This window comes from Notolepis coatsorum, assembly GCF_963971535.1.
Source record: "Notolepis coatsorum genome assembly, chromosome: 8".
NCBI lineage: Eukaryota > Metazoa > Chordata > Actinopteri > Aulopiformes > Paralepididae > Notolepis > Notolepis coatsorum.
The window spans coordinates 67,759,096-67,780,825 of NC_140172.1; the positions used below are offsets into that span (position 1 = coordinate 67,759,096).

The 21,730-nt window shown below is 44.0% G+C and overlaps 1 protein-coding gene across 1 annotated transcript in view; it reads right to left on the bottom strand.

Moving 5' to 3' along the window:
* brwd3 (bromodomain and WD repeat domain containing 3) overlaps nt 1–4,549 on the bottom strand; it is a 143,358-nt gene extending 138,809 nt beyond the window's left edge. Inside the window, exons 1-4 of the mRNA XM_084320247.1 lie at nt 4,434–4,549; nt 4,195–4,253; nt 4,052–4,081; nt 3,807–3,866 (exon numbers count right to left, since the gene is read on the bottom strand). Coding sequence (XP_084176373.1) covers nt 3,807–3,866; nt 4,052–4,081; nt 4,195–4,253; nt 4,434–4,467 — 183 coding nt within the window. The 5' untranslated portion in view covers nt 4,468–4,549. The remainder of the gene's footprint in view (nt 1–3,806; nt 3,867–4,051; nt 4,082–4,194; nt 4,254–4,433) is intronic.
* Nucleotides 4,550–21,730: the final 17,181 nt, after the last annotated feature.

Sequence of the window (21,730 nt, forward strand, 5' to 3'; positions counted from 1 at the left end):
TGTTTTTAAATGTGCTCTATAAATAAAGTGGGTTGGATTAATTAATTAAGTAGCCCTTTTCGTGACTGACGCATCCAACAAGGTTTCACTCGGCTGTGTGATTTAATTCAAGGTGGATCGCTGTTGTCGTTTGAACAACTTCAGATTTCATGGGAACTACCAATCCCCCAAATCAAGAATGTTTAAGATGAATGAAGTAAGATTTTGATTATTTGAAATATGGCCTGTGTAGACTAAACTATGCACAGAATTATGTCAGTCTACAAGGTCCGGATTCTACATGGTCCGGCAATGTAGACCTTGTAGACTCCACTACAGACCAATTATCAGTGAATGTTCATGCATTTTTAAGAAGGGCAACTTCCACAAAAAAACAAAGAACTCACCAAAACATCTCAGTAGCACCTTATCTAAATGTTATATTTCATATATGGAGATTCATATTTATTTATGTATTGCATGCATTTCTACATTTTATTTCCTATTTTGTTTATTCATCCCAGTATCTTTCTTTCTTATGTGTGTAATTCTACAAGGTGCGCGCACACACACACACACACACCTACACACACACACACACACACTTACATTTAGTCATTTAGCTGACGCTTTTATCCAAAGCGACTTACAAGTTCTGTACGACAAGACAGCAAGAAGGGTACAACTCTATCAGCTGAGTAACAATGTTCATCAAAGTGTTGCGTGTTACAGCGTAGGTTAGTTTATTAGGACAAGTGCATGACAGTAAAGTTAGTCACGGTTAGATTTTTTTTTTTTTTTTTTATCATTTCAGATAATGGTTGAAGAAGTGAGTCTTTAGTCGACGGCGAAAGATTGGACGGGATTCGGCTGTCCTAACTGGGATGGGTAGTTCACACACACACACACACACACACACACACACACACATCGAAGTTAAAAAAAAAACGTTGATTTTTTTTTTTTTTAACTTCGATTTTTTTTTTATGTTCGAAGCTTGTGCCATCGAATCGAACGTTCGAAGCTTCGAAGCATTTAAGACAGCCCTAATGCCCAGTGGGGTATTGAGAAGGGATGGGTGTGAGTAATCAATCACTCCAGTACTCGCCGTTTTAACTGAATACTATGGGTGGAACGGTTCACAAAATCTACGGTTCGGTTCGTATCACGGTTTTGGTGTCTGGGTTTTCGGTTCGGTTCTATATAGTTTTTTATTTAAAAAATACCATAAAATATATAGCTTAAAAATAATCCAACTTTTCAGTTATTCTCAAGGACGTAGTCATGCAAAAACTGAAAGAATGAGCCAGTTTGACATCAGGCACATTATTTTGACAGTGACGGTTAGAGCTAGGAGAGAGAGGGGAGGCATTGCTGATTTAAACATGCTTCTCATTTATTTGGTAAAAAAAAGGTTTACCTTTAATAATGTTTGGCACACAAAGACCAAACTGACTGAAAAATATAGGCAACATTTGTCAAAGTATTTAACTTAGTGCAAACAAAGAAAATAATTAAACCTTTTTCTATTTTTGTGGCCACATTATAGACAAAGGCCATGAACATAAAGTATGAATATGCTCAACCAGCACTAGACTTTATCAAAAAGGAAAAGTCAGTGTTATTTAAAATAAATAAATCATGTGTACTAAATATATATTTACTTTTTAATTGCATGAAACATTATGAAGTATTCTCTTATGCCGCTTTTCACTGCATGGTATTGGTACCTAATCGACTCGACTCGCTTTTGCTATTCGAGTATGGTAGCCGTATTTGAAGTGACGTCACACGAGGAAGTAAATAGTCAACAGTAACACAGCGTTGGAAGGAGAAGCCCTGATGATTATACTATAAACCAACAGCCAATAAATGTGAAGTTATCTTTGAACCTCTGTTGTCAAGCCTCGTCAATATACCCCCCCTTCCCCACTAATGGAACTAATGGAACACAGCGAGCTAAGTGACTCCACGGTTAGCTCGCGGCTAACGTTACGTTAGCCTAGCTTGCGGCTAACATTATAACCGAACAATACACACATGCCCCGAACCGTGGAGGTCGTATCGAACGGTGTACGGTTCAAATGCGTACCGTTCCACCCCTAATTTTTGTTTGTGCCACTGAAACAAAAAACTCACTCTGAAATCCCACGAGGCGTGAGTTTTTGCAGGAAGACAACACTGGTCAGCTATGTAGCAAAAACGTTGTTGCGTTGAAAGCTAGCTTAGCGTTATCTAGAAGATAAAAACAGCAGTTTGTGTTTGTGCATTTCCAAATTGTGCCAACAAGATTAGCGTTTATAGACTATTGATAATTATTACAAATGGTAACCGATTGTTTTGACTGACAATATACATTAACTCATTCGGGGCCAACAACGTATAAATACGTGTTTGTGCGCCAACCGTTAAGCATTGATTGATTGATTGAAAATAAGTTTATTAACAGATTGCAGAATGGGTACAGACTACAGTACAGTACAGCTCAATACATACAATTGTTAAGGGGATGCAGACCAGAGAAAGACTTTCGTCTTGTTTACATCAGGGTCCCCCATTTTCAATTCATCATATATCGGGTATATTGCTGTGCATTGTTATGTCCACGGAGCAAGACATAATAAAATCGGTAGTGTGACTCTGTACAATATATCGTTATTGCTGTTGCCATGCACTTTAAAATGCGTTCTAAAAACAGATTTCCCTAAACAATTGCTTGAGCACTAATCAAATAATTAATGAGTACTTTATCTGGGAAAACATTACTTGTGCCCATCCCTAGTATTGAGCTCTGCTGTCCCGCCCTCTCTGGAGAATTGTCACTATGGCTGTAGCCCCTGACAAATTAAGATGAGCCACCATGGGTTTTTAAGCTGGATCATAACATTATTGTAGCTAAAGAAGAAGCTATGGCCGCCTGAGAAAATTCATCCAGAACCAGAGAGCACAGCAGAGAGGAATTTAACCTCACATGTGAAAAGGAGCAGTGGACTATAGTGTATGTCATTATACAGTACAAGTACAGTACAACAAAAATAAGTTTGACATCCGATCCAACCAGAGTGCAAATATAACAGTCAAGTGCAATAGTAATATATAAATTAGTACTACTACTGAGAGTTGTAGTATTATGTACAGTTATAAAGACACTATGGTATGATGGCAGTCATACTGGCCAGCGGTATAACTAGTAAGCTAAGATAAGATATTCTTCTTCTTTATTGAGAAGGGGGGAAAAAGAAGAAAAAAATGAATATATTATCTTACTAGTAAGTAGGTAAGGGATATGTACAGATATAGATGTAGTATCTACAGATACTTCACTTGCAGTAATCTAAACACATGGACAAACTTGTAATTTATATTTCTACTCCGAGGGTGAAAGGAGGTCTGCAGTGCATAGGATGTACACAGGCCCTGAACCGCACACACAACCAGTTTCCAATGAGGACCAATAAGAGGAGCCCTTCACAATTATTCACGTTCGCTCGAACGGTAACTGTGATTTCATTGGCTCAACGGGAAGATTGACAGCTCTGAAACCCCCTGTGCTGCTTCGGTATAATACCCTCGCTTAGCCCCTCCTCCTGCTACCCCACACAATAGCTAGCGCTCGCTATAATTAATTTGCACAAAGTATGTCAATTTATGAATTATCAAAATAATAACAGTTACTAATCCGCACTAGTAAGATACTGCCACATCAATGAGCACGACGACTTGATAAACCGAATATATATGTATATATAACAACGTTAGTTAGTCGACATCTCGATGAAAATAAAAAAGTTATGATATTAAGTCATTATTACCCAATTTACACTTACCCAGTCTCCGAAGCTTCGTCTGCACGTCTTGCCGTTCCAACTCCATCGTTCGGGGATCAACTAAACAAAGAGACACGCGGTTAGAAAAACGCTCCGAATCCAAAAAAGACTCTGGTCTCCGCTGCGCGACACAAAGCTGGAGAATACGGCCAGGATAAAAAAAAAAAAAAAAAAAAAACGCCGACAATATTACGGAAACCAGACGTGAGAATAAAAACAAACGAGTTGACTTGAGCGCAGCTTACCTCGTACTCCTCCAGTTCTTCCACCAGAATCTACGAACAGAAACAACATCGCTACTGTTAGCTGTACGGTTTGCACAGTTAGCCGTCCAGACAATTGCAATACTTAACAATAATAGCGATGGATATTAAAAACAGCGTTTTACCTGTGCTGCTTTTTTACAGGGTCCAGACTGCAGAAATCTGGCAACGAGGTAATACAGTTCTGGAAATTGGAAATAGGTGCGTTAGCTTCCACACAGCCATGTTAGCTAATGTAAGCTCTGGTTGCTACTAGCTTGTGTTGCTTATTAACCTAGCTTGTTAGCTTAACGTTAACTAGATACAACATCAAACTATGTGTGCGTCCGTTTTCAGTGAAGAGAAAGGGGAACTCGGCTCTTACCAGCTTCGATTTGTGAACACTGTTCTTTTGCCATCACTTGATAAGGACGACAACATTAGATCCGCTTGTGGTTTAGCTTGCTCGTTAGCCAGCTAGCTAGCTTGCTAGGTCTGTTTAGCCGAGGTTTATCTCCTTGCAGTGAATGGCCACCTCCTTTCTCCAGTTGTAATCTGACCAATAATGTCTGCTGTTAGCGCCCCCCAGTGTCCAGGCGCGTGAAACTGTGTTCTTCAGGTTTTTGGACAATGTGTTGCCCACATTCTTGGCATTGATAATTCTGCTTGAAACTATGGATAAAGCAAACAAAGAAACAACAAATTATTTTTAGCTCACACTGTTATCATGAAATGTAATCAAGTGAAAAAAAATTCTTTTGTGAACATCTTGGTTGGGAAAACACTAATACTTAGACACTTGTATTTAACGCCTCCTAACATTAAAGGGGAACACCTCAAATAAAAACGTCTGCTCCATTGACAATGCATGGGAGACTGATTTTGTGTACCTATTTTTTATTCTAGCTTTATTCATCTATAAAAAAATATTTCCCAATGAATTGTATGTGGAGCAGCTTCAGACTTTATACTTGATGAAATCACAAGTTTGAGTTTTAGCACTCTAGATTTGGGATAGTTTTCAGTTTCACCCACACCAAGCTCTGGCAGCACATCACCCCCACCCTCCTCCACTGGCTCCTGGTCAAGTCCTATGAGAGTCGAGCGAATAGCATTTATTAAGCACAGAAATACAACATGCTACTGCTATGTTGCTTGCAGTCGACTGAAGAATTGCAGAATACATACATACACAAATGTTCTAGAACATTGGTCATGACATCATACGGTGACATCACCCATGTTCTAGAACGTTCGGCTATGACATCAAAAAAATTCCAGAATGTTCGATGTTCTAGAATGTTCGGCTATGACATCATCACAAATGTTCCAGAATGTTCGGGCGGACCTAATGTTCCTAACAATAGTTCCGTGGGTGAATTATGTACCATTACAATCACTACAGTATCTCATATAAGATCCTCAAGTCCTGTATCTTATATAATTTCCTTACCAATCCCTCCACACCCTTGCCCTCCCAATACCTATCTGGCCTCCTACACCCCCCTCAGAGGCTGTGATCTTCAGACACAGATCTGCTCTCCATCCCCACAAACTTTTGGGAACAGAGCCTCACTCAGATCTGCAGATCAGCACCTCCTGGTGGTCCCCAGGTCCAGGCTGAAAACAAGGGGTGATCGAGCCTTCGAGGTGACAGCACCAAGGCTCTGGAACGCTCTCCCCCTGGACCTGCAAACTGCCCCCTCTGAAAACTCTTTTAAAAAAACAACTAAAAACTCATTTGTTCAGACAGGCCTTTGGTCATGCATAGGCACTTTTTCTTGTCCTCACTGTTCCTATAGTTTTGTTTTTTAACTAGTGACTCATGATTTTTTAACTGCTGTCTGTTGTTGTTGTTATTTATTTCTGATTTTGTTTTGTGTTTTTTATATGAGCTGTAGTGTAAAGCACCCTGTGCATTCGTGCTGTGAAGGGTGCTATATAAATAAAAGTCATTCATTCAGCGTGGCGGCCCCCACCCTCTCCTGGCTGAGATCAGCCCTGAAAACCCACCTGTTCACGAAGGCCTATGGCCTCAAGTCGTCTCCATGTCCTTTATTGTTATTACTATTTATTTTGTCTTCTTTTGTCTGTTTTTTCTTTGTTGTCTTGTAAAGTGTCCTTGGTTTCTTGAAAGGCGCTATATAAATCTAAGCTATTATTATAGTTCATTTTCACTAATATCTCTGTACTGTCTTAGACCAGAGGAATAGCATGTATGCATTCTGAAATTGGGCATACTTCCCCTTTAACAACTCTTACTCATAATTCACAATTCCCTCTGGGTCTCTCATATTTGAACACTGACCTGGTGCAATTTGAAACATATGGCCACCAGCTCAGCACCAAACACTGGGAAGCTTTAACAGTGTTATAAAATGATAGATTAAAGAAATATATCAAAGAACAGTATAAAAGTTTAACTGACTCTTAACCACCTAAATCTGCACAGACTACAATGTATATCATGTCAGTTAGGGTACCTTGTATACTTGTTTACTTTTACTATTACTCATAGTTTATATTCAGATTAAAATTTTGTATTGGCTATATTTATTGTAACATATAATATATAACCAAGGAATAGGGCATACAGAACCTCATCTGCACCTTTGTTTACACTGATTATTTTGTCTCATATTTGTATATTCAGAGTTAATTATATTGTTTACACTGTTTATTCTTTCTCATATTTTTATATTCAGATCAAATTTCATTGCCTATATTTATGTCTCCCCCTCCCCTATGCTGCTACGACACCGAAATTTCAATAAAGGAATATTATATGTTACAATAAATAGAACTTGAATCTGAATATATACTATGAGTAAAAGTAAACAGTATACACAAGGTAGTGGTCAAATCAAATTTATTTGTAAGGCCCGACAACACGTTAATGTCCCCATGGGCCGGACACGTCTTCTTTAAACAAGACAAGAAGAAACATAACAATAAGTCAAGAACAAAACAAGAACACCATAAGGTCCAACAAATTTTAAATAAATGCAAATAAAGAAATGAATGCAAGCACTCCCAGACATACCCCACGCGAAGGTAAGGAAAAACTCACTAAAACCTAACAATAGGGAAAAAATGCTCCACAGGCAGTGTGGAGGAGAGAAACCTTAGAAGGGCCATTCAAGGGGGAATCTCCCTTCTTAGATGTCGGTGATAGTAGTGTTGCAGACTAACAGTTGGTAAGCATGCACTCATGTGTGTAGTGAAACACAGATGAGTGCATGCAATAAATAAAAATTAAAGATATAGCTGATAGCAATAGCAACTGAACATTTTGAGAGATTAAAGATAAAGCTGATAGCGAATCTATTTGAGGCACAGGGGCGACGCAAAGAGGGTCGCGTCCTCCCCGTCTTAATCACGGGACGTTCAACACTCCGGTCATCGCTCCGAGACAGCCGGAGATGGGGGGTGGCGCAGAGAGGGTCGCAACCTCCCCGACATCATCGCGGGACGTCCAGCACTCCGGTCACCACTACGAGACCGCCGGAGACAGGAGGGCATTCCTAATAGTTTTCGAGTTCTGCAGCCGTTCTCAGTCCATGCCCAGTGCCCACGGTTGTGGAGCTTGATGGCCGCCGGCACGAAGGACTGGCCAAGACGGTTAGTCGAGTGTTGTGGGGGGGGGGGGGGTCTGAGGCTGAACATGCTCCTCATCTTGGGTCTCGGTTGAGACAATCCTACGAGTTTGGTCATGACTCCATGACACTTTGTCCAATCATCATAAATCGTGATGCACTTGTTGAATAGATGTATTAAACCATGTCTGCAAATTTTCAAAATCAACTCATAGGGAGTGTCACAAAATTTGGTAAACATGCTACCACATACTAAACCAGGTTGCCTATTATTTAGTGTGTGAAGTTTGGTTTCTATTGGTGAAATTGGGTGTGGTCAATTAATGAATAACTTGTAAATAATAAGACTGGCACAATATTATTGAAAGTTGGCAGCAATGTCCGACAACATTTTAATAATACATGAAACATGTTGTGCAATTTGTCCTGAAGAGGGTCAAATTTGAAAGGTCAACATACTTTGAAAATGGACCAATTGATCCCCCTCACTACTTTTAAGGACTCTATCACAGAGTTGTTTACACACACCTGTAACTGTCACTCAGCCTTTTAACTGTAATTTGTCTGTTCTGCTTCATGTAGCCTATTACATACCTTGTATTTGGATGTTTGTTTGATGTGTGTTTAAAATGTCCTCTCGCCAGGCTGTCATTGTAAATAAGAATTAGTTCTTAATTGACCTGCCTGGTTTAATGAGGTTAAGTCAATAAAATAAATAACGTTAAAAGTTTGATTGAAAGACGGTACACATTGTCAGCTATTATGTTTCTAAAATGTTGGTTCTTGGACCATCAACATTTACAGTGTTGAATTTACTTGTTACTATCACTCTGCCCTTAGATTCATTACTGGTGACAGCCAGGTAGCGTCGATCCTCACCATTATTTCCTGTTTGATATGGTCAATTCTTCTCTGGAGCAATAATCATTGGTATTGCTCCAGATTGGCCCTGCTGGTCTCTGACAAGAACAAGTTACAGGTTGAAAAAACCCTCAGCTCGGAACTAGGCAGAATCTGCATATGGCTCGCTGATAACAAACTATCATTACACATGGGCAAAACAGAGTCCATTCTCTTCGGTTCAAATAACAAACTCAGCAAGACCGACGGCTTCTCAGTTACAGTGGGTGACAATATTGTCACAAGGAAAGATGAAATTACCTACCTGGGGTCCATCCTAGAGGCTAATCTCTCCTGTGACAAAATGGCATCCAATGTAATAAAAAAAGTCAACCAACGAACTCGATTCTTGTACCGGATCTCCTCTCTGGTAAACAAGAACACCCTGAAGACTCTGGCAGGAGCACTCATTCAGGGGTACTACGACTATGCTTGCACCTCATGGTACCAAAGCACCTCAAAGGCGCTAAAAACAAAATTACAAACATCTCAAAACAAACTGGTCAGACTACTGCTTGACCTTACTCCTAGAACCCACCTCACCCCTGCCCACTTCGACAACCTAGGATGGCTTAGAGTAGACGACAGAGTACAACAACTTGCAATGGGCCTGGTCTACAAGATACACTACACGACCAAGGTACCCATGTACATGTCAAAATACTTCCCAAAGGTCAGTGAATACCACGATCACAACACCAGAGGGAGCTCCACAAATCATGTCAAACCCAGATTCGGCTCAAATAAGGGACTAAACACGTTTCGCAATTATGCCACATCAATGTGGAACGCCCTACCCAAAGCTGTAAAGGAATGTGGATCACTACCCACTTTCAAAACCTCTCTCAAGGGACACCTACGGGAGACTGCAATTCAACACTGGCCCCTGTAAATATCCTAACCCAATCATTCCAACCCCCTCCAATGTACAGTCATTTACCTAGTATGGTTTTGTCAATAGTTCAATGTACAATTGTGTTTGTTTGTACAGTGTCTCCTCCCCCCCCCCCCCTCAATGTACAGTGTTACTTGTTTATACAGTGTGCCCAACCCGCCCCCCCCCCCCCCAACCACCTCCAATGTAAATTACCCAGTATGGTTGTCAATATCCCAATGTACCCAACCCCCCCCACCCAACCTCCAATGTACAGTTTCTACGTCAAATGTATATACTCCCTTTTCTTGACTCCTTCTGTATCACAAACAGTACTGTATTTGCAAATCTGGTATGTCATAAATGTATAGATGTAGCAGTACTGACTATCTGTATGTCATGTATGTCATATATGTCTATATGAATTGAAAATGGGGGACCCTGATGGAAACAAGACAAACGTCTTTCTCAGGTCTGCATCCCCTTAACAATTGTATGTATTGAGCCGTACTGTATTGTACCCATTCTGCAATCTGTTAAATAAAGTTTTCATTCATTCATTCATTCATTTGTTTATATACAAAGCCCATATTGGTAAGCTACCACCTTGTGTTGCAGGATAGGAGCCTTCGACTCTATCTGACTCACTCAGATGACTAGCTTGTGCTTAAGGTTCCCCAAGCTTGTTCTTAGTTTGGAAGGTCTGCCTTTTCTGTTCAATTCAATTAAAAAAACGTTATTAGTCCTGCAAGGGGCAATTTAAGGCACGAATACGGCAAACAGCTGCACTTATACACATGAGACAGAACAGGGGACAAGAGACATACATGATGATACTATTAAAGCACAAGAGATGACACTGTTTGATTGAATTGATTGATTGAAAACTTTATTAACAGATTGCAGAATGGGTACAATACAGTACAGCTCAATACACACAATTGTTAAGGGGATGCAGACCAGAGAAAGACTTTCATCTTGTTTACATCAGGGTCCCCCATTTTCAATTCATCAGGACATATATGACATACATGACATACAGATAGTCAGTACTGCTACATCTATACATTTATGACATACCAGATTTGCAAATACAGTACTGTTTGTGATACAGAAGGAGTCAAGAAAAGGGAGTATATACATTTGACGTAAAAACTGTACATTGGAGGAGGTTGGGTGGGGGGGGGGGGTTGGGTACATTGGGATATTGACAACCATACTGGGTAATTTACATTGGGGGGGGGGGGGGGGCACACTGTATAAACAAGTAAAACTGTACATTGAGGGGGGGGGGAGGAGACACTGTACAAACAAACAAAATTGTACATTGGACTATTGACAAAACCATACTAGGTAAATGACTGTACATTGGAGGGGGTTGGGTTAGGATATTTACAGGGGCCAGTGTTGAATTGCAGTCTCCCGTAGGTGTCCCTTGAGAGAGGTTTTGAAAGTGGGTAGTGATCCACATTCCTTTACAGCTTTGGGTAGGGCGTTCCACATTGATGTGGCATAATTGCGAAACGTGTTTAGTCCCTTATTTGAGCCGAATCTGGGTTTAACATGATTTGTGGAGCTCCCTCTGGTGTTGTGATCGTGGTATTCACTGACCTTTGGGAAGTATTTTGACATGTACATGGGTACCTTGGTCGTGTAGTGTATCTTGTAGACCAGGCCCATTGCAAGTTGCTGTACTCTGTCGTCTACTCTAAGCCATCCTAGGTTGTCAAAGTGGGCAGGGGTGAGGTGGGTTCTAGGAGTAAGGTCAAGCAGTAGTCTGACCAGTTTGTTTTGAGATGTTTGTAATTTTGTTTTTAGCGCCTTTGAGGTGCTTTGGTACCATGAGGTGCAAGCATAGTCGTAGTACCCCTGAATGAGTGCTCCTGCCAGAGTCTTCAGGGTATTCTTGTTTACCAGAGAGGAGATCCGGTACAAGAATCGAGTTCGTTGGTTGACTTTTTTTATTACATTGGATGCCATTTTGTCACAGGAGAGATTAGCCTCTAGGATGGAACCCAGGTAGGTAATTTCATCTTTCCTTGTGACAATATTGTCACCCACTGTAACTGAGAAGCCGTCGGTCTTGTTAGAACAGGATCCTTATATTGTTGATCTGTTAAGTCTAATAAATAAATTCGGTCAGTGCAAAAAGAAAGTGCACTTTCGTCAAACATATTTAAATCAAGGGGTCAAAAGGTGCATATTAGTGAACTGACCATTACTTGTACTGTGGCCATTCACTAGTCGAATGGCCTCTGGAACAAAACCAAACTTCCTTCTGTTTGTTTTACAGGCAGGCTGTCTAAGCACTTTCCTGATGTGTGGAGTCACTAATTATCTTATGTGCTTTCTTGAGCACTCTTAAACTGTACTAGGGATCTTTGTTTGCGATAATTCTTTAGCTTGCAGTCTGTTCTTGTCTCTTTGACAGATTGATGCTCTCACTCATGGAACATCCTTCAACTTACTTTAAAGATCAATACTCTTCCAACCTTTGCACAGCTCAAAGTCATGATCACTAATCACTGTGTCTGTCAGTCTGTAACTTTTTTTTAGCTGGTTTTCTTTGTTTTTATCTTGTTGTGTTACTACTTTTAATTTATTCATTAATAATTTGATCATCTTATCATTGCTATAGATAACATTCAGCCACTAGATGTCGCACTAAAGCACCAGCATGTAATTTATCCAATTAAGCCCCGCCCCCCTTGGTTACTGTTGCTACGTCCGACAAGCTGAGAGCCAGATACGTTCAACAAAGCCATCATGGAGGGTCTCCAGACCGTAACTGACTCATTTTGGAGCAATAACGCCACAATATGCTCCAGGTCCCGACAAAAGGGGCTACAATATGCTATGGAGGGATATATCCACAGTATCAAGATTCAGAAAGAGGGAGGCACAACAACAATAGAGGCACTACAGGTCGCAGTGCAAGAATGAAAAACCGCATGAGCTCTATGTAAAATTCGACGAGCACAATATTGTGGACCGGCTTGTTCGTGTACTGCTGGGTAAGTTCTGCTTTTGTAATATCGAGTTGTCACTGCTATTGAAATCGCTTAGCAGTCAACATTCGTTTTTTTTCTTCATTTCAGATAATGATTGAAGAAGTGCGTCTTTAGTCGACGACAACAAAGGGCTAACTTTAAGGACAGCTTTAGCTAGCTTGGATGATGTTGATCATCCTATCAAGCTAGCTAATGCTGTCCTTAACGTGTCGACTAAAGACACACTTCTCAAATCGTCTGAAATGGAAAAAAAACATGCTTTTTTCCCGACGATATTGAGATTTTGTTATATTTTGCTTCCTTAACATGTCTTATTTCAAACTAGTGGCAATAAAAATATCGAAAACACTGTCGCGTTCGTTAAATTGACCTTTTTTACTATTTTTTTTAAATATAAAGTTTGTCAATAGGGATTGTAACTGAGGGGTTACAAAACCCTGACTGTATTAAAGATTGTGATAGATTAAACCACTACTACATATTATTATTATTACTTGCCAGACAGTACAGTTATTATGGCAGACACTCAAATAGACGGCACGGTGACAAAGAGATATCATTTACAGTATTTTATTATTATGCAGAGATACAACTGATAATTACTGGGTCGCTTTTTTATGGCGAATGATATTAGAATGTCAGAGTATCAAAGTCAGTGGGAATGAATAATTCCTAGGCTAAGTATACTAGACCGGACGCTGCATGGCGTGAGATGGCAATATAGGGGGGCAAAACGAGGGTATAGCTGGAGACTGGTGATTTCCTCCCACAGAGTTGTAAGCTCCAGAGGAATGAAGAATAGACGGATACTCCGGCTGGTCACTTGAAGAAAGGGGTTCTCATACGGATCCGGTCCTTATAATCCAAGTGCTCGGTAGCAGGGTAATAGCTGTAATCCAATGCCCGATAGCAATGATGATAGCCAGCCAGCTTCGTCCTCGAAGCTAGCCCGATGTAGACCTTCAGGGTAGGTAAATCCAAACGACAATGGTATTAACGATGCTCTTCTCCACGGTACTACATTTCCACAAGTCACTATAATCCACCAACAATGGTTCTACAATATCAAAGTAGTATCTGAGGAGCTACTAGTTATCCGTAACGATACGCCGCGGTAGGTTCCAATGCTCACATGTCCAATAGTTCTGCTGCTAGGTTCACCTCGTGTTCGGATACTAATTACGTTAAGTCCACACACACTTGCTAAGGTTCACGCTAGTTACTAAACGAACAAACTGCTTGTTAATGCTGCACACAGAACGAACTGCTGTAATACGATTCACACTAAATGACGAACTCTTTACTTCACGTTAGGTTAGGTCGAACTTGACTCTGCTACTAGACGAACTGGGTTAACGTTACTGCGTTAACTGTAATGACGAACTGCTACTGTTTGCGCCTTCCACAATATATATATACTTAGAGTGCTTTCTAGGGCGCAACCGAAGCTCTTGGCCGGAATCAATGCGCTGGCCCCAGGCATGTCTCAACTTGTCCAGACTCGTCTTTGAACTTGTCTGAGGGGCGCGATTCTTGGCGCCGCCAATGTCAAGGGCGTTATCCAATGAGGAAAGCGAATAATGCTATGATTCAAACGGAGGCTTAAAGGGATATAGCTTATATATATAAATAATATACAAGTTATATAAAACAATAAAACGTAGATTCTCAGTGTTAATCTGGCCCTTCACAACAGCCGCCTCCTAATTAGTCCACACCTAATTAGTAAAGGGGCACAGATTAATATTAGTGTCCAGTCAACTTCTCCATACTTTGCTATGAGGAGTTGGAACAATCTACAAAGTCAGTGGGTCATGGTCGTCGTCAGGGGAGTCAGGGATCTCCGGCAGCTCTATCAACTTAGCCACAGGTCGGGTGTAAGTCCGCCCTTGGACAATGACTTCTGCCGCTCTGAACTTCCCATCGGCACCAGTAATCACTCCGCTCACGCGGCCGGCCGGCCACGTAGCTCGGGGTAGTGACTGGTCTATTATCATTACGACTGTATCCACTTTCAAGTTGTCCCTGTCTTTTACCCACTTCTGACGGGCTGGAAGGGATGGTAGGTAGCGTAGGAGGAAGCAGGCCCAAGACTGGTCGATCTGTGCTTGGTTGTGTCTCCACATCCTCCGTCCGTTCAGGTCGTCCTGTCTGTACACCGTCTGAGGAGGGGCCGGGTCCGGCCGCCCCATCAAGAGGTAGTTTGGGGTGATGGGTTCGAGGTCAGCTACGTCGCTTGGATCGTAGCTGAGGGGGGTGGAGTTCGGAACTCTCTCTTCTTGAGCCCACGGTTCTCTCGCAGGCATCTTCGTCCGCTTCAAGAGTGGGGTTGCGTGTGTGAACACTCCGTCGACCTTGACTCTCGTAGTCTTCTGATCTAGTAGAGCTATGGCGTACTTGTCCTCCTTGGAGCGAACTAGTTTACGTTCGTTCTTGAATGGCAGCGAGTCTAATGTCCATAGTCTCTCGACATGCTGCAAGAGGGTAGTGTCTTGGTCGCTCACCTTCGTGTACAGGCAGCGGGTGGACGTTGGTTGGCTGGCAGGTCCGTAGAGGGGGCCCTGGAGCATCCACCCCAGTCGGGTCTTAACCGCGGCTGGGCATCCTTTGGGTCCGATGTGGGCCGCCTTGGTTGGGACAATGAGGTCCGCGTGGTCGGAGCCGATGAGTAGGGTCGGTGTAGCTCCGCTGATGAGTGGTATGGGCAGTAGGCGTAGGTGGTCGTACTTCTCCATCAGCTGTGGGATGGGGTAATCGTAGCTTGACAGGCCTATGTCGTAGCTCATGAGCGCCTTGTTGATGCTGTACCGCTTCTCAGGGTGGTCGATCGCTGCTATGGTGAACGAGACGTTTTCACCTTTTATTGTCTTTAAGTCTCGACTAATGGTACAGAGGGTCATCGTCTCCTCTGGGCCCCGCAGGTCCAACTGGGTCGCGGCGGAGGCGAGGAGGAGTGTCTTCTCCGACCCGTCGTCGAGGACGGCGTAGGTGTCGAGTACCTTGTCTCCGTGGCTGAGGAGTACTCGTTCCACCTTGATGAGCACTCGGGGGCTCCCACTATACGCGGGGTCGATGTGGAGCACTTCTGTTGGTGAGTTGCCTGGTAGAGCTAATCTTGTCTTGTGGACCTTGCGCTGTGATTCGCAGTAAGCGGCGTCATGCGTGTTAGCCTTAAGCCGCTGATCCATTTCGGCGGGGGTCAGTTTCTTGTGGTCGTCACACTGTGACAGCCAGTGTCCGCCGTGGCAGTAAAAACAGGTGATCTTCCATTCCTCTTTGGCGGGGGAGTGGTGACCCGTCTGTGGTGGCACCGCCTCGGCCTGGTACATCACTGTGGTGGGCCTACTTTGGTTTCCTGGTGGGCGTTTATTGCTCTCGTGCAGGACTTCTAGGTGGGCGCCGTCACACTTGCCGCACCTTTTCTTGAGGCGGCACTCAGCTGCCATGTGGCCGCGCGAGCAGCGGAAGCAGCGGCGGTTATCTTTAAGCCACTGACTTATTTCGGCTGTAGTCAGTCCTTTGAAGGCGTTGCACTGTGACAGCCAGTGTTCACTGTCGCAGTACTGACAGGCAGCCTTCCATTTCTCCTTGGCGTGGGGGTTGGGACTCGTCTGCCGTGACACCACCTCGGCCTGGTGCATCACGGTGGTGGGCCTGCTGTTGTCTTTAAACCTTCTCGGCCCATCTTTAGTGTTAGAGCCGCCCCACGCGAAGGTGTCGATCCGTAGGCTGCTGACCTCTCTGGCTAGGAAGTCAGCAAGGTCTAGGAGTGATTGTTCTGGGCCGTGGGGGTCACGGTGATCTCTTTGCCGCCGAAAACGTTCTTGGCGGGCTGGGGGGAGCTTCTCTAATATCCGCTCCACGTTGGAGTTGGTGTACAACTCGTGCATCCCCTTCTCTCTTTGTGACCCGAGCATCCCTACCAGGGATTGTACTTTAATGGATAGGTCATCCAGGGCTCTATTGTCTTTAGCTGGGGGGAGACGTTCAATCTCCTGTATCTCTTGAATTACATAGTCCCATGTACGTCCATAATGCGCGTCGAGGGCCACCAGGGCATCAGAGTAGGGGGTCCTTGAGTTAGAATATGCCAGCGCTATGTTGTGCGCTCTGGGTACTTTAAGGTGCTTGAGGAGGATGGCATATTTGTAGGACTCGTCCTGTACTCCGGACATAATGGTCTCTAAACACATGCGCAGTTCGGTATACTGCGCTCTGTCTTCACGCGTAAAGTCTGGGAATGTGGGTGTCCCAATGTAAGATGCCATGGATGGCTGTGACACTGATGCGCGTAGGGGGAGAGGCCTCCTTGGCGAGTCTCCCCGTACGTGGGGTTGTGGGTTCGTGCTGGGTGGGAACCAGAGGCCGGGCCCCCAGGTACTGCTCCTCGGTGCTGACTGTTGATTAAACTCACCCCTGGGACGGGTTGGGGGTTCGTAACGCAGCGTCTCGGGGCTGAGGTCGGGGCTGTACTGTTCCTCCTGGTCCGAGATGGGTTTGTGCGTGTGGGCTTTATGTCCTCCCTCTTCCTCCGCTAGGCTTTGTAGTCGCTTGGTTAGTTTCTCGGCGACGTAGGCAGGTTCTTCCCGTTGGCCGGGTCCCGTGTAGATTGGTCGGGGAGGGGAAGGTGCCCTCGACCCTTGTCGTGATGATCTCCGGGAGCTCCGGGTGGAGGAGTGGGGAGTCGCCCTCTGGAGCGCTTGCTCCATCATCTGCGCCTGCAGACGGTCTCGTTCCGCCTCGCGCTGTGCATTGGCGCGGTCTCGCTCCGCCTCGCGCTGTGCATTGGCGGCGTCGCGCTGTGCATTGGCGCGGTCTCGCTCCATGGTTTCTTCAGCCTGGAGGCGCCTCTCTTCCAGTCTGATGGTCATCGCGGCGTCAGCCTGGAGGCGACTCTCTTCCAGTCTGAGGTGTTCGCGCTCGCTCTGGAGGTGGTTACGCTCACTCTCTTGTTGCGCCTGGAGGCGGTCACGCTCACCCTGGAGGCGGTCTCTTTCGGTTGAAGCTGTCAGCGTGGCGATCAAGACTTGCGCTAGCCTCTGGTCGGCCTCGCTTGGGGATGACGCTGATGATGGTGATCTGGAGTTGACAGGGCTTGGCGTTGACCTGTTCTCTTTACGCGCTCCGAGGTCCATCTCGAGGGCGCTATTTCTTATCTTCTCCCGCGCTCCGAGGTCCATCTCGGAGACGCGGTACTCTTTTCTTTGGTGCGCGCTGAGGTCCATCTCCGGGCCGCGCTCTTTATCCTCTTGCGCTCCGAGGTCCATCTCGGGTGCGCGTTCTGTACCTTCTTGCGCTCCGAGGTCCATCTCGGATGCACTGTCTTTATCTTCTGGTGCTCCGAGGTCCATCTCGGTGGTGCTGTGGTCGTTGGGCATAGTCAAGTCATGTCCCGCTTGTCCCCCCCGTGAGCTAAGTCAGTTTCGCTTAAACCAGCTTGGGTCTCTACTAGTGGGGCCGACAAGTCGATAAGGTTGGGCATACTTACGCTATTCGTTTTATCCGTGCTTAACGTCTTTTTAGATAAGCTAGGAGGTAGAACTACAGCGTAGTCCTCCAAGTGTGGAGGGGGCTGACGCTGGCGCCTAGGGCGCGCTAGTTTGGGAGAGCCATTTGGAGAGTGTCCACCGCTGGCCATATTACTATTAATATGATTAGTATTACTGATACCATCCGGCTCGAAGGACCAATTGTAACTGAGGGGTTACAAAACCCTGACTGTATTAAAGATTGTGATAGATTAAACCACTACTACATATTATTATTACTTGCCAGACAGTACAGTTATTATGGCAGACACTCAAATAGACGGCACGGTGACAAAGAGATATCATTTACAGTATTTTATTATTATGCAGAGATACAACTGATAATTACTGGGTCGCTCTTTTATGGCGAATGATATTAGAATGTCAGAGTATCAAAGTCAGTGGGAATGAATAATTCCTAGGCTAAGTATACTAGACCGGACGCTGCATGGCGTGAGATGGCAATATAGGGGGGCAAAACGAGGGTATAGCTGGAGACTGGTGATTTCCTCCCACAGAGTTGTAAGCTCCAGAAGAATGAAGAATAGACGGATACTCCGGCTGGTCACTTGAAGAAAGGGGTTCTCATACGGATCCGGTCCTTATAATCCAAGTGCTCGGTAGCAGGGTAATAGCTGTAATCCAATGCCCGATAGCAATGATGATAGCCAGCCAGCTTCGTCCTCGAAGCTAGCCCGATGTAGATCTTCAGGGTAGGTAAATCCAAACGACAATGGTATTAACGATGCTCTTCTCCACGGTACTACATTTCCACAAGTCACTATAATCCACCAACAATGGTTCTACAATATCAAAGTAGTATCTGAGGAGCTACTACTTATCCGTAACGATACGCCGCGGTAGGTTCCAATGCTCACATGTCCAATAGTTCTGCTGCTAGGTTCACCTCGTGTTCGGATACTAATTACGTTAAGTCCACACACACTTGCTAAGGTTCACGCTAGTTACTAAACGAACAAACTGCTTGTTAATGCTGCACACCGAACGAACTGCTGTAATACGATTCACACTAAATGACGAACTCTTTACTTCACGTTAGGTTAGGTCGAACTTGACTCTGCTACTAGACGAACTGGGTTAACGTTACTGCGTTAACTGTAATGACGAACTGCTACTGTTTGCGCCTTCCACAATATATATACTTAGAGTGCTTTCTAGGGCGCAACCGAAGCTCTTGGCCGGAATCAATGCGCTGGCCCCAGGCATGTCTCAACTTGTCCAGACTCGTCTTTGAACTTGTCTGAGGGGCGCGATTCTTGGCGCCGCCAATGTCAAGGGCGTTATCCAATGAGGAAAGCGAATAATGCTATGATTCAAACGGAGGCTTAAAGGGATATAGCTTATATATATAAATAATATACAAGTTATATAAAACAATAAAACTTAGATTCTCAGTGTTAATCTGGCCCTTCACAACAGGGATGTATCAGTAGTATTGCCAGTGGTAGTAGTCGTAATAGTAATCCACTATATTTTTTTATTTTCTAAAAAATAAACCAGTTTAACACAGGTAACCACTTTTGCTTAATTTCTTTGATGGCTCAAATGTATGCTCTAGTCCAGTGGTTCCCAAACCTCTCCTCGAGACACCCCAGCCGTTCCATGTATTTGTTAAATTCCACCACCAGCACACCTTGATTCAACTAATAAAGGGCTAGTTAAGTTGAATCAGGTGTGCTGGTGGTGGAATTTAACAAATTTCTCCTCGAAGCAAATTCGAGGAGAGGATTGGGAAGCACAACGTTTTGAGCACAAAGTTCATCATAGATCTAGCCTCTTTATTTTGCTCTCAAAGTGCACCAGATTGATGCATTTAACTTTAAAAAGTAAAAAATAAAAAAGGTAAAAAAATAGTCAAAGTAAACACTTGACACAAGGTGCAGTATACACAAGGTGCCCTAACAATGCATCACACATTGTAGTCTGTGCATGTTTTGGTGGTTAGAGTCACAGTACAAAATAGACTATGAAACCACGGATCAATTATGAATCATTCATTATAAGATCTCACTCAGAGAGAGAGAGAGAGAGAGAGAGAGAGAGAGAGAGAGAGAGATAATCAGGGCAGCCCATTGTCAGTGAACAACAAGCTCATCTCACTCAGAAAGAGAGAGAATGGAGGGAGAGAGATAATCAGGGCAGCCCATTGTCAGTGAACAGCGAGCTCAGCTCACTCAGAAAGAGAGAGAGAAAGAGAGAGAGAGAGAATGAGAGGGGGGGGGGGCAGGGCAGCGTGAATACTTTCGGCAACCAACATGTCCTTCCGCGTTTCTCTGATTGGCCAGCGATCGGCCATCCCTCTATGCTCGTTTTCCCCCTACGCCGAGTAGGGTATATCTGCAGAGCCACAGAGCCCAACGTCTGGTCGGGGCTTCGTGGCGTGGACGGCTTGAGGCGGGGCTTTGTGGCGTGGACAAGTCTTGTGGCATGGACAAGTCTTTGTTGGAGTGCGCATGTGTGTGCGTGTCTGTCTGCATGCCGAATAAAGACTTCTCAAAGTCCAGTTATTATACTGATATCGAATAATTAATTCTGCCCCCTCCCTCCCTCAGTCAGGCGTGTTGCACAGGGCATAGATTCTAGACCCTGGACTGAGACGACGGCCTATGATTTGCAGGTGAAAAGCTAATACAGTTATCCCCCATGATTTCTGCCATCATTGTTATGTTGTAAGATAACATATGTATAAAGCCCCTATTTTCTTTTCTTCATGGGCATTATTCATTAATAACTTTTATTTCATTTCTAGCACATGTTCATTCCACGACAAACAAATGGAATTGACTGTGGGATTTTTATGCTTATGGTAAGATTGTTTCATATTGGTATACATTGGTTTTACCCTTGAATATATATTAAGTCTTCTATTGAAGATGCAGAACATTACATATAACTGCTGCTGGATGCACCACGTTTTAGTGGAGTTAGGAAATTAAAAGCTCTCTTCCCCCACCCCTTTTTTCAGTACACCCTTTGCATTGTCGCCAACACCCGGTTCCAGTTCACAGAGGTCTGTATTTCCAACCAAAGTAAAGGGCCTATGTAACACATATTGCACAACTTGCAAGCAGAGATACGTGTGATTGCAATTACTTAAAATACCAGACAGACACGCACACACATGCGCACTCCAACAAAGACTTGTCCATGCCACAAGACTTGTCCACGCCACGAAGCCCCGCCTCAAGCCCGTCCACGCCACGAAGCCCCGCCCAGACGTTGGGCTCTGTGGCTCTGCAGATATATGCTATTGCCTACGCCGGTAACGCACGCATGCGCATTTTCTTTTTGACGGCACTCACACGCCAAGCGAGGCTAATCGCGGAAATGTAATGTTATGTTCGAATCCGTAGAATACATATCAAAACAACTACCAGATTCACTCAGAACGTTATTTCGCGTGACAACACAGCCCAGCTGTCAGAAACTGTACATTGAGGGGGTTTGAATCACTGTTTACACTCCCCACTTACTGTACCATGTTCTACATATAGGCGTTGGAGTATATAGTATATAGCGCGGCGTATATTGATGCAGGTAGGTATTATCTGATGCAGCTAGATATTATCAATCACTGTAGATTGAGGGGGTTTGCATCACTGTTTACACTCCCCACTTACTGTACCATGTTCTACATATAGAACCTCATCTCATGCACCGGTTTGAATCAAAGCCCTATCGAAAGTACTGAAGCTCTACTGTCTTTTTTTTTTTTTTACTTTGGCCATTCCGCTGGCTCTTTTTGCGTTTAT